The sequence below is a fragment of the Garra rufa genome, chromosome 14 (assembly GCF_049309525.1).
Source record: "Garra rufa chromosome 14, GarRuf1.0, whole genome shotgun sequence".
Taxonomy (NCBI): Eukaryota; Metazoa; Chordata; class Actinopteri; order Cypriniformes; family Cyprinidae; genus Garra; species Garra rufa.
The window spans coordinates 7,432,893-7,447,428 of NC_133374.1; the positions used below are offsets into that span (position 1 = coordinate 7,432,893).

Consider the following 14,536-nt stretch of genomic DNA (forward strand, 5'->3'; position numbering starts at 1 on the left):
TAATTTGCATGCAGTTGCATCACGGCTTTAATAAAATCCTTATAAAACGAGTGTGGTTTTGCTCTCCAGCAAGAAGGAAGTCAGCGTCCTCCCGCAAAATCCAGTGAGTAGCCCTAGAGCGAATAATCCATTATCGGGACAGGATGAATGAAGTGTAATTACTGTGGACTTCTGACATTCCATAATAGCGCTGTTCTACATTATGCTTACATGCAGAACAGGGTTTCAGAAAATCAGGCTATGTTTAGATTGAGAGCACACACTGGCATTATGAGGACACTCAAACTATATGTGCTTGTTGAGCATATTCAAAACAATAGGTATGAAAAAGCAGTTTGTCTTTCTTTATGGATGTCAATTTGTCTACAGGACATTGTCAAGCTGGAACTGAAAATTTATTCTTGCTTTTATTCCACTAAAAATGTTTTTCTAAGGTTTGTCTAACAGTCTGCATGATTGTAAATTGTTGAAACTGAAATAATCAAAACCTGTCAATTTTATGCAAAAAAAAAGGATCATATGTGACCCTGGATCACAAAACCAGTCTTAAGTAGCACTAGTAACATTGCTAAGAACTTCATTTGGACAGCTTTAAAGGCGATTTTCTCAATATTTAGACTTTTTTGCACCCTCAGATTCCAGATTTTAAAATAGTTGTCTCTCGGCCACATATTGAACAAATCCTAACAAAGCTTATTTATTCAGCTTTCAGCTGATGTATAAATCTCAATTAAAAAAATACCCTTATGACTGGTTTTGATTGATTTTGTGTCTCAGAATGTAGTTTTTAGAGTTTTTAGGGGAAAATGTACTTGTTTAGACTTCAAATATGTGACCCTGGACCACAAAACCAGTCTTAAGTATCACAGGTATATTTGTAGCAATAGCTAAAAATACATTGGATGGGTCCAAATTATCGATTTTTCTTTTATGCCAAAAATCAGTAGGATATTAAGTACAGATCATGTTCCATGAAGATATTGTAGTAAATTTCCTACCATAAATATATCAAAACTTAATTTCTGATTAGTAATATGCATTGCTAAGAACTTAATTTGGACAAATTTAAAGGTGATTTTCTCAATATTTGGATTTTTTGCACCCTCAGATTCCAGATTTTCAAATAGTTATATACCCAGACCAAATATTGTCCGTTCCTAACAAACCATACATCCACTGATAGCTTATTTATTCAGCTTTCATGTGATTTATAAATCATAATTTACAAAAAAATTTACCCTTATGACTGGTTTTGTGGTCCAGGGTCACATATGTGGTTTGTTCACGCAGTGTACATCTATTTTTTAAAGTTCTTACCTGTAATATGATAGGTGACTTGTCGGTTTCCAGGTGAGCTGTCGTTGTCCCGTGTATTCAGTACTGCCACCACTTCCCCCGGTGCATCACTTTCACGTACACTTCCATAGTACCGGGGCTGAAGAAACTGCGGTATGTTGTCGTTGGAGTCGCTCACCGCTATAGTTATAGTTGTTGAGGATGACTGGCTAGCAGGATCTCCAAGGTCAAATGCCCAAACTGTAAGACTATGGGCGGGACTCTGTTCATGGTCCAGCCCTTTCAGTGTTGATATCCAACCAGAACTGCTGTCAATCGCAAAGTAGGCTCCGTGCTCTTCAATGTCCTCACCGCCAGAGCCACCAAGCAACCCAGGTGGAGCAAGACTGTAAGTCACCTGACCATTAGCGGCCCAATCAGGATCCAAAGCTCGCACTTGGAGAATCCTAGTCCCAGGAGAAAGACCCTCAGTGACTGATGTCTCATAGTTATCTGATTCAAATGCTGGTTTGTTGTCATTGACATCTTGCACTTTGACCTCCACATCCACAGCCGAAACTGCGTCCAAACGTCCCTGCTGCAACATAGCCATCACTTTGAAATGATACGCCGGTGTCCGCTCTCGGTCCAGTGCTTTGTCTAGTTTGATCATGCCGGTCTCTTTGTCAACCACAAACACTCCATCACTGTTACTTTCTGAAGTCTGTCCGATCACCGTTGAGAAGCTCACTGGTAAGGAAGAGTGGCTAGTTGAGGTGTGCAAATGCACTGCTCCCAGCAAGGAACCAATGGACATGTCCTCTGGCACGGTAAAGGAGAATTGCGGCTGGCTGAAGGAAGGTATGTGGGCATCAGCAGACAAAACATGTATGTAAACTGACACAAGGGAATGTCTAACAGGTGCACCTCCATCAGAGGCTTTAACGAAAAAGGACAGTACAGATCCACGCAATGGGGCAAAGTTGCCTTTGGTGACAACCCAACCACTGTCCGGGTCGATATCCAGAAGTTCAGTAACCTGCAAGCTGGCTTCGCTGTACAGGCTGTAGCTCACTTGTCCATTGGCACCTTGATCTAGATCCCAAGCTTGGACTTGCGTCACAAGGGTACCAGGTTCAACGTCGGAGCGCACACTTGCATGGTACTCCGAGGCGCCAAATAATGGAGCATTGTCGTTCTCGTCTAGTACGGTGACCCGGACACTGCAATATCCAGATCGGCCACCGGCATCCACAGCTGCAATAGACAGCACCATCTCACTTTGTTCTTCCCGGTCCAGACGTTCAAGTGTCATTATTTGCCCACTACCATCAATACTGAACAAGTCCCGAGCAGTATCTGAGAGCAGCACATATTTCACATCTCCAAATGGTCCAGGATCAGCATCTTGTGCCCTGATTGCAATGACCTTTGATCCCACTGGTGCATTCTCCCGTACGTCAGCCTCGTACATGCCCTGGGTGAACTGGGGGGCATGTAGATTAGCTCGCTCTACCCGAATGTGCACTTGTGCCGTACTTGTAAACACTCCGTCGGAGACGCTTACATTTAGGGTGATGGTGGAAGGCATGCGCTGCATGCGTCGCTGGCCACTCAAGGTGAGGACACCAGAGGCAGCATCAAGCTCAAACAGCATCCTTTCGTTTCCAGACACCAGGCCATACTGCAAGCGTTCTGCGTCTGAACGGTCTGCATCAGAGGCTTGGATGCAAGTAACAAAGTGGCCTTTTGGTGCCAACTCACTGATAGAGGCTTCATAAAGCAGTTGGTTAAACACTGGAGCATTGTCGTTTGTGTCCGTGACATCAACTGTGACCCACACTTCGCTGCTCAGTGGTGGAAACCCATTATCTGTTGCCTTGACAAGAAACACATAGCGCTGGATGGTCTCGTGGTCCAAGGAGCGAGCTGTCAGAATTAGACCACTGCTGCTGTCGATGTGGAAGTGGTCCGTGCTGTTGGTGCGGTCAGGAATGATTTGGTACCGGACAGCTGCGTTTTTCTCAGAATCACTATCTGTTGCGAGCACCTGCAAGGCTGCGGTGCCAATCATGGCGGATTCGGAAATTACAGCTTTGTACGAGGGCTGCTCGAAGACTGGAGGGTTGTCGTTGACATCCAAAACTGTAACTTCAACATCGACTTCAGCACGAGCACCTGTGAGGCAGTCCGTTGCTCTGACGATGAGTCTGTGGGAAGGGCTAGTCTCATAGTCAAGGGCAGCGATGACACTGATAACACCTGTGTCGAATCCAATGGAGAAGAGCATTCCCGGGTCACCATGCGTGATTGTGTAGAGGACACTCTGGCCTTCGGGACTGCTGGCATTTATTCCGAGAATCGGAGTCCAGATTGGTACATCTTCACTCACTTTTACTGAGTAGAATGGTCGGTCGAATACTGGCATTGCTCTGTTCACCACTGTGACAGGAAAGGTGACTGAAGATGAAAGAGGTGGTGTTCCCATGTCACGTGCGAACACCAGAACCTGATACTCCACACTCGAGAGATCAGCCTCGAAAGCTCTTCGCAATCGAAGCTCGCCACTCACACGGTCCATTTCGAAATGTCCCAGTTCATCTTGGAGAAAGTAGTTCACCTCTCCATTTTGTCCTTTGTCTCTATCCACTGCTGTCACTCGAAATATCGCTGTCCCAGGCTCCGCTTCCACTTGCACAGCAGCATAATAAGGCAATCCAACAAAAACTGGAGAATTGTCATTGACATCAGTGACTTGAACTCGGACCAGTGCCCTTGCAACACGGAGACGATCTTCCTCACGGCCTGCTTGTACCAGAAGCCCGTATTCCTCCTTCTCCTCCCTGTCCAACGGGACTCCGACAGTTTCAATGGCACCAGATGTTGGCCTAATGCGAAACTTCCCACCTGCATTCAACAAAGTATAGCGCAGGGGTTCGTTCAACTTGTTCCCCAGTGCTGTGACCACAGCAACTGTTGATATGTTTCCATTGTTCTCCTGAATGTTGGCACTGTAAGTATTATGAGTAAAAGCCAGCCCGCTGTCCAGAGCCTCATGCACCAGGACGGTAACCAGAGCGGTGCTAGAAAAGCGTCCGTCTGAAACACGGACGTTGAAGCGGAATCTTTCTTTGCTAAAACTACTATTTCTCACAGTCAACAGTCCAGTGCTTGGCTCAATGCTGAAATGTTCTATACTGCCATCTGTCAATGAGTAGGTGAGCTCTGATTGGCCATTACCATCAGGATCAGTAGCAAAAACTTGTAGGGCTTCCACGCCTTCATAAGTCGGGAGCAAAAGCACAGCTTCATAGGAATCCTGAGAAAACTTAGGCGGGCAGTCGTTGACATCTTGCACCTCGATGGTCACTTCTGCGGGACGCTCAGCTGAGAGTTGAGGATTTCCGCTGTCTCTGACATTAACATGGAAGCGGAATGTAGGTGTGGTTTCATGGTCAAGCTGAGCAATTGTCCTTATGGAGCCAGTACCGGCATCAACTGCAAAGAAGCGCCTGGCAGATTCTTCCATGATCTGGTACACCAACAGGGCATTATGGTTGCGGTCGGCATCGCTTGCTCGTATGACTAACGGCTGCCCATTGTCACTCTGAACAACACTGTTAAGTCCAGCACCTTCACTGATACTTCCATGATAACGCAACTGTTGAAACACTGGTGCATTGTCATTTTGATCAAGAACTGTAACTGTTATTGTAGCATTTGAGGCTTGTCCAGCCATGTTGCTAGCAGTGACTATTAACACATAGGAGGAAACAGTTTCAAAATCTAGTGTTTTCTGCGTAGTGATTACTCCACTGTACTGATTAATGCGGAACGTCCGATGGCCATTGCCATGCCGAATGTCATAGGTAAGAGTGGACAGACTTAGAGCGTTCACTGTGATGACTGAAGTTCCGATGGCAACACCTTCTGATATTTCCGCCTGGTATTCACTTTGGGGAAACTTGGGACCTGCGTTATCAGACAAGGTGACTGCGATTCGGACGACAGCTGTTGAAGATAACGCTGGAGAACCATTATCTGTTGCTTTGACGGACAAGACATAGTGACCAATGTTGGACAGGTCCAGCTCCCGAGCCAATGAGATGATGCCTAAAACAGAATCGATCCGGAAAGTGTTTCCTGTGTTCCCTAAATCGAAAATGAAAAAAAAAGAGTGTAAGAAAAACACAATCTTTTACACACTTTACTGTATAAAAGGGCACAGAAGTGCCATAATGCATTAGATTGTATAAATGTTTGCAATTATTTGAGTAAAGAAAAGAGTCACATTTTTGTACACATTTGCTAATTTTAAAATAATTCTGAATAATAATATTAAATAACTGAAATTATGGGAAAAATAATTAATATGAAAAATATTTTATGAAAAAAAAAAAACTGACCAAAAAAAATCTTTTAATATTTTTTTTATTAGCATTCAATTTTATTATAAACGCTATTAAAATTATTATATGAGCTATATAATAATATGCGAATGTAATAATATGTAATAATTATATAAGCTATTTAATTATATATTAATTATATAAGCTATAAATCAAAACTATTTTTAGCTTATTAAAAAAATCTATTATTTTCATGTTTGCTGGGTGCTTTTCATTCATTTTATGGTCCAACTCATCCAACAACATATAAAATAAAATAAAATAAAATAAAATAAAATAAAATAAAATAAAATAAAATAAAATAAAATAAAATAAAATAAAATAAAATAAAATAAAATAAAATAAAATAAAATAAAATAAAATAAAATAAAATAAAATAAAATAAAATAAAATAAAATAAAATAAAATAAAATAAAATAAAATAAAATAAAATAAAATAAAATATTAAGTTGGTACAAAAAAAAAAAAATCATGTCTTTCTCTGTTTGGGCACTTTCTGGTCCAAGTCTTGATAGAGATTAATTTAAGGAGGCAAAATAAAAATAAAAATATTTAGTTGGTAAAGAAATTATTGTATTTATATCTGTTTGTATACTTAACTGACATAGATTAATTTAAGGAGGCAAAATAAAATCATCAGTTGGCAAAGAAATCCATGTATTTTATTTGTTTGGATACTTAGTTGCTACAGATTACTTTAATGAGGCAAATATAAATAAAATAAAACAAAATAAAATAAAAACATGTCATATGTAAACAAATAAAAATAAAACTATTTATTAGTCTAAACTTTGGGTTTGAGCGTGCACATACCTGAGTCGATGCTGTAAGTGATTTGTGCATTTTGGCCCTTGTCCTTATCAAGAGCAGTCACCGTGAGAACAGCCGATCCTAGTGCCGCTGATTCATACACCTGTCCATCATACATCACCATGGTGAAAACAGGGGCGTGGTCATTCACATCCTCTACACCAATCAGGACACGAGCAAGGCTACGTCTGTACGGAAACTCTTGATCCTTCACCTAATACAGAAGGAAAGTAAAGAAGAAAGCATGAAAAAAGGGGGACAAAATAAAGAGTAGTAGAGAGAAACAAAAATGAATTCCCTGTCCCAGACAGACAGCAATTTCAAGCACAAGGAAACACCAACACACACTGGTGGACACACAAACTCACACACACAAAGCAAACTCGCTCACTGCCAGACGGAGTGGATAACATCTCTCTCCGGATTATAATAACAAATTTCATCTGTTTGCAGGCAGCGGGAATATCCATGTGCTTATTAGATATGACACTCACTGTCTCTCACCCTCGTCAGGGGAGTGCGGAAACAAGGAGTGATACAGATCAGATCAATAATTAGATCACAGTGGAGAAACGACACAGGTGCAGACGACATTAAACTAGTGACGGCTGCCAAAGCACAAGGAGCAATCTCCTGTTCCTGTCATACTTGCACTCAAGCATGGAGAGCGTGAAAGAGAGACAGGAGGGAGGCAAATCTGCGGGAAAGAATACTACCAACACTAATCAAACCATAACTCTGCTGTTTTATCTAGCCGATGTTCTCTCAAAAATAAAATAAAAGCATTTTTAGTTAGGATAGATGCAGTTTCATTATCTATGAGCCTGCTTACTGGTCCAAGTCGTAATACTTTTAAAAACAGATTAATTGAAGATAGAACAGTATTGAAAGAAATATAAAATAAAATAAACACTATTGAAAGGAGACGTTCACTTCCAGAGCAAAAATTTACAGATAATGTACTCATCCCTTTGTCATCCAAGATGTTCATGTCTTTCTTTCTTCAGGCATAAAGAAATTATGTTTTTTGAGGCAAACATTTCAGGATTTTTCTCCATATAGTGGACTTCAATGGTGCCCACGAGTCTGAGCTTCCGAAATGCAGTTTGAATGCAGCTTCAAAGGGCTCTAAACAATCCCAGGCAAGGAAGAAGGGTCTTATTCAGCGAAACAATCTATTATTTTCGAAAAAACTATTTAAATACTTTTTAACCTTAAATGGTCATCTTGTCTAGCTCTGCGTGAACTCTGTGCATTCCAGGTCAATATAGTTGAGACAATGAGAAAGGAGTTTTTCAACATACTCTAACTGGATTGACCTGGAATGCACAGTTCACGCAGAGCTAGACAAAATGAGCGTTTGAGGTTAAAAAGTATATAAATTGTAAAAAAAAAAAAAATATATATATATATATTTTATTACGATCGTTTCGCTAGATAAGACCCTTCTTCCTTGGCTGGGATTGTTTAGAGCCCTTTGAAGCTGCATATAAACTTAATTTTGGAAGCTCAAACTCATAGGAACCACTGAAGTCCACTATATGGGGAACATTCCTGATTGTTTTTTCCTCAAAAACATACATTTCTTTATGACTGAAAAACCAAAGATCTTGGATGACAACAGGGTTATCTGTAAATTTTGGTTCTGAAATAAAATAAAATGAAATAAATGCTGTTTAAAGGAGATGATCACTTTCAGAGTAAAAATGTACAGCTAATGTACTCACTCCTTTGTCGTCAAAAAGAAATGATGTTTTTTGACTAAAAAGTTTCAGGCTTTTTCTCGATATAGTGCACTTCAATGGTGCCCACAAGATTGATCTTCCAAAATGCAGTTTAAATGCAGCTTCAAGGGCTCTAATCGATCGCAGCCGGAGAAGAAGGGTCTAATCTAGTGAAACAATCTATTATTTTCAAAAAAACAAACAAACAAAAAAAACAATTTAAAGACTTTTTAACCTTAAATGATCATCTTGTGTAGCTTTGTGTGAACTCCGGGCATTCCGGGTCAATACAGTTGAGAAAATGAGATGGGAGTTTTTCGACATACTCTATCTGGATTAACCTGGAATGCAGAGTTCATGCAGAGCTAGACAAGATGAGCATTTGAGGTTAAAGAGTACATAAATTGTAAAAAGAAGATTTAACTAACCAATCGTTTCTCTAGATAAGACCCTTCTTTCTCGGCTGGGATCGTTTAGAGTCCTTTGAAGCTGCATTTTGAAAGTTCAATCAGTAACACTTTACAATAAGGTGTCATTTTTTAACATTAGTTAATGTATTAACTAACATGAACAAACAATGAACAATACATTTATTACACTATTTATTAATCTTTGTCAATATTAGTTAATAAAAATACAGTTGTTCATTGTTAGTTCATGTTAGTTCACATTGCATTAACTAATGTTAACAAGCACAACTTGTGATTTTAATAATGCATTAGTAAATGATGAAATTAACATTAAGATTAATAAATGTTGTAGAAGTATTGCTCATTCTTAGTTCATGTTAACTAATGTAGTTAACTAAAGTTAACTAATGAACCTTATTGTAAAGTGTTACCGTTCAATCTCATGGGCACCACTGAAGTGAATTATATGGACAAACATAAATTTCTTTATGACAGAAAAAAAGAAAGACATGAACATCTTGGATGACAATGGGGTGAGTAAATTATCTGTACATTTTTTGTTCTGAAATAAAATAAAATACAATTAAATAAATGCTTTTTAAAGGTAGGGCTGCACGATTAATCGCACGATGTTGTGAGGCGCGTTTAGTCAATGAAGCCGGTACTTTGATTAGTAAATCTCCATCACGTGCGTTCAGCTGGAGCGGCAATTAATACACAGAGACGTAAATCACTGACAAGCTACGCCAAATCGCGCTCAAAATGTCAGTGATTTACGTCTCTGTGTATTAATTGCCGAACGCTGAACGCATGTGATGGAGATTTACTAATCAGAGTACCGGCTTCATTGACTAAACGCGCCTCACAACATCGTGCGATTAATCGTGCAGCCCTATTTAAAGGAGACGTTCACTTCAAGAACAAAAATGTATACGTTTACTCACCCTCTTGCATCAAGATGTTCATGTCTTTCTTTCTTCAGTCATACAGTGGACTTCAATGGTGCCACTAAGTCTGAACTTCCAAATGCAGTTTAAATGCAGCTTCAAAGGACTCTATGATCCCGATCCCAGCTGAGGAAGAAAGGTCTTATCTAGCAAAACGATTGGTTATTTTCAGAAAAAAAAGACAATTCATATACTTTTTAACCTCAAATGCTCATCTTATCTAGCTCTGTGTTAACTGCATGTCGAAAAGCTCCCATCTCATTTTCTCCTTCAACTTCAAAACTGTCTTACATGACCCAGTGTTTACAAAGTGAACATGCAAAGAAGATCAAACGTACTTTACAAAAAAAGTAAAACGGCGATGTAGGACGATTTTGAAGTTGTTTTTGAAGATTTTGAAACTGTCATGAACCGGAATACACCGGAATACATTCACCGGAAGTTCATGCAGAGATAGACAAGACAAGCATTTGAGGTTAAAAAGTATAGAAATTATAATAATAATAAAAAAAAACCAGATTGTTTCGCTAAATAAGACCCTTCTTCCTCGGCTGGGATCGTTAAGAGCCCTTTGAAGCTGCATTTAAACTGCATTTTGGAAGTTCAAACTCAAGGGCACCATAGAAGTCCACTATATGGAAAACATTCCTTTTTTTTTTTTAATAATTTCTTTACGACTGAAGAAAGAAAGACATGAACATTTTTGATAACAAGGGGTTGAGCAAATTATCTGTAAATTTCTGTTGTGGAAGTGAACTACCTACCTTTAAAAAGAGTTTTAGTGCATTACTATATGGCTGCTGTGGTGTTCTGGTTATGCTTTATTTTCATATCTATTTGTGGCAATCTGAGTTACCATGATGGTGAGGATGTGCTGTGTTCGGCTCTCGTGGTCCAGTCTGCGAGCTGTATAGATGATTCCGTTGTTAGAGTCGATGCGGAAGAGGCGCATGCTGCTGGGGTCAACGCTGCTCTGGAGGCTAAAGGTCAAACGGTGGCGCTCATCACGGTCGGATGCCAAAACCTGAACCACCTCTGTATCTGGGGGCGTGTCTTCTGTGATCGTGATGTCATAGGTGGGCTGGGAAAAAACAGGGGCGTTGTCGTTGTTGTCCATAACAGTAATGTGGACCTGTAGAGGGAAAAAAACCATACATGAATTCTATGAACTATGCTGCTACTGCTGTTGTTACTATTAACTAAAACACACACACACACAAAAAAAGTTTTTGTCAATTGGAAAAATGTTAAAATAAAATATAAATATTATTTGAAAATTTTAATAAAAAAAAAAAAAAATGAACAAAAATGAGATATATTGCCTGGGCAACTCACTTAAATAATACACATTTAAATGGAAATATTAAAATGACTAAAAAAGTTAAATAAAAAAATAAATTAATTAATTAATATAAAATACTAAGCTTAAAGTGAAAATCATTTATTAACACACTAAAATAGTTTAGAAATAATACTACAATAAAACTATTAAGTACACATTCATGGTCCTATTGTAAATGAATGAATAAGTAAAAGTTAAAATAAAATAATAAAATAAAATAAAATGACACAAAGATTTTTTGGGTTGATATTGTTTCAGGTTCTTTCTGTCAGAATAAATTAAAAATTTAAAAATTTAAATTATCATCAATTAGAAAAAAAAGAAAAAAAAAGGAAAAAAAAAAGAAAAAAAAATTATATATATACTGTGTAATAAACTTAAACTTAGCATTAATACTCCAAGTTCTATGAAATGCAATTGTTTAATGCTCCTCCTGACAAAATAAATTATCATAAGTAAGAAATGTTCATGGTCCTATTGTGAATGATTCACCAGAAAAAAAAAAAATATAAAATAAAATAAAATAAAAATAAATAAAAATATAGAATAATAGGTTCTTTGGGTTACAATTGTTTCATGTTCTTTCAGTCAAAATAAATTATCATAAGTGGAAAATGCAATCCAGAAATTATGCTAAATCTAGAAACTAAAGTGAAATAAAACTAAGACTAATTAGAAACAAAACCTATTGTGGTCCTATTGTGAATGATTCCCCAGTAAATGTTAAAAAATAAAATAAAATACAATTTTATAATAAAAATCCTTGACTTGAAAATTCCATTTTGCACAAGTCCTTTGGGTTGCAAATGTTGTTTTTTCTGTCAAAATATATTATCATAATTTGAAAATCCTGAGATGCGTTTTCCTTGTCTGCACTAGATAAACCTATGAAATCCAAGCACTTTATATTACATTACTAACATCGATCACATGTAACTAACAAATTACTCTCGTATCGACTGAAGTGTTTGCGAATTTTAGTCTAAGTTCTAAGTCTAACTTCTCTGATCAATACTGATAAAACTGAAATGAACCTAATGAAAATCACATGATGTGTGCGCACCATGAGCGTCCGAACTAATCGAAGTTGATTGAACGCTGAAACGCAAACAAACTGGCTGACGCAAATACTCAGTTGTCGCTAACTTGTATTAATAGCCCCACCGGTCAGAGGCGCACGCAGACACACACAGTTGCGTGTGAGATCGAAACACGTTGGCTGATCTAATTATAAAGTAATAACAGACGTGCACTTCCGTCTCACACTCGCCCTTGTGGAGACACGCTGAGCTCCATCTGTGTGTGTGTGTGTGTGTGTGTGTGTGTGTCGCAGACCATGAATGAAAGTATATTTGTGTATGAAAGATGGTGCTTTCTAAATAGAGAACAAGACTTAGAGAAGAATACAATCACTTTCATAATTTTTTTTCCATTTGTCCCTTCTCTGACCCTCCCTCCAGCACTCTTTGTTCACGTGTTTCGACTTTGTTTTTGTAAAGGAGTGCATTTGCATGGAACAGAGTGTCTGCTTAAAAGCAACTGAGTGAATCTGAATTAGTTATCTTTTTTGCTTATGCTTGTTAATGTTAATTTACTTTGTATATATAGTGAGCGAATAAGCCGAATAAATCCCAAAGCACTGCGGCAGCTTCTACTCCGAAAGATAAACAGATCGATCATTCATTTTTTTCCTCTCTCTCCCACATTTTTCCTTTCGGGATGGATTGTGTCCTTTAAACTCTGACCTTCACGGACACGTTACACTGAAAAGGCTGGTATCCATGGCAACGGAGCTATCAATCCGATGGGACCTTGACATCGGGGATAGGCAATCTGAACGATGACAGACGTTATCAATCAAGCCCTCACCATCAAACATCAGCATCAATCATCGACTAAACAGCTTCTGTCAAGCGGACAAACACTGAGTCTGTTCCAAAACCTAGTGAGTGTCCATTCTCCCTAGATGCTTTTAGGTAGCAAAAGTGTGTAAAAGACAAAAAAGTGGTTTCAAAAGATGGGAAGAAACATTGTGCAGCCTTTTAAAATCATGTCTTTGTAAATAATAATAATTAAAAATAATAATAATTTGATTAATATAGTGGATAGGTATGCTGATTACAATATTAAGTATATATATATATATATATATATATATATATATTTATTAATTTATAATATCTTAAAGAAAAATAATGGCACACAAGTGGAGAGAAATTCAGAATATAACTATGAAGTATTCTAAATATGAAAAACCTAAACAATATAAATTATAAAAATGTATTATATATAATTAAAATACATTTAATATATTTTAATATAATATTAATATAAAATATTGGCAAACTAGTGGATAGACATGCTGATTATAATATGAATTCTAAATAAAATATTAATACAAATAAAAATAAAAAAAATAATTAATATTACTATTAATTATTATAAATATGAACATTTTAAACAACATAAATAACTTAAAATGTATTATACAAAACAATTTTTTTTAATATACAATCATATAAAATACTGGCATACTAGTGGATAGATATGCCGATTATGATATTAATTATAAATGAAATATTAACAAAAAATATGTAGAATTTGTATAAACATAAATATTAATTTATATATAAATAAAATATAAATTTGATTAATATATAATATGCTATATAAATTAATGGTGCACAAGTGGAGAGAAATTCCAAATATAACTATGAATGATCATAAATATGAAAATTTGAAACAATATAAATATAAAAATTTAATTACATATAAATAAATGTTATTAATATTTACTAGTATTAATATCAAATATTGGCATACTGGTGGGCAAATATGCTGATCATAATATTAATTACAATTAAAATATTACTAAAAATGAATTAAAATAACTACATTTAAATAGTATTTGATTAATATATAAAAAAAGTAAGGTGCACAAGTGGAGAGAAATTCTGAGTATAACCAAGAATTATTATAAATATAAAAAAACTAAAACAATATAAATATATAAAAAATGAATTATATATAAATATGAATAATTGTTATAAATTAATATAAAATATTGGCATATTATTGGATATATATGCTGATTATAATAATAATTATAAATAATATATTAATAAAAATTAAAATACAAATACTAATTAATATTAAGACAGACACTATATTTATAATCTAAATAATAATTTGATTACTATAAAATATCTTATATAAAATAATGGTGCAAGTAGAGAGAAATTCTGAATATAGTATCAATGAATTTTTATAAATATGACAATGTAAAACTTTAAATATAAAATATTAATTATAAATAAAATATAAGTAAAAAATATTGGCATTAATTATACATTAGTATCTTCTTGTTGGAACAGAGCATTGCGAGTACCTTAAACATCTGTCTGTGAAAGTTTATTTATTTTATTTGTGCGTGTTTGTGTGTTTACCTGAGTGTACGCTATATTAGTCCCATCTGTAACCTCCACAGTGAGGTTGTAAAACGACCGCTGCTCGGCGTCCAGAGGTTTAGCAATGACGATAGTGCCAACACCTTTCTCAACGTCAAACATACTGTCCAAATCACCGCCTTACACCAAAAGAGAAAACATGATTACACACA

General features: G+C 36.4%; 1 protein-coding gene across 1 annotated transcript in view; it reads right to left on the reverse strand.

Moving 5' to 3' along the window:
* Nucleotides 1–14,536, reverse strand: part of fat3a (FAT atypical cadherin 3a) — a 167,884-nt gene that overhangs the window by 51,898 nt on the left and 101,450 nt on the right. Inside the window, exons 26-29 of the mRNA XM_073818320.1 lie at nt 14,364–14,503; nt 10,432–10,707; nt 6,498–6,708; nt 1,318–5,427 (exon numbers count right to left, since the gene is read on the reverse strand). Coding sequence (XP_073674421.1) covers nt 1,318–5,427; nt 6,498–6,708; nt 10,432–10,707; nt 14,364–14,503 — 4,737 coding nt within the window. The remainder of the gene's footprint in view (nt 1–1,317; nt 5,428–6,497; nt 6,709–10,431; nt 10,708–14,363; nt 14,504–14,536) is intronic.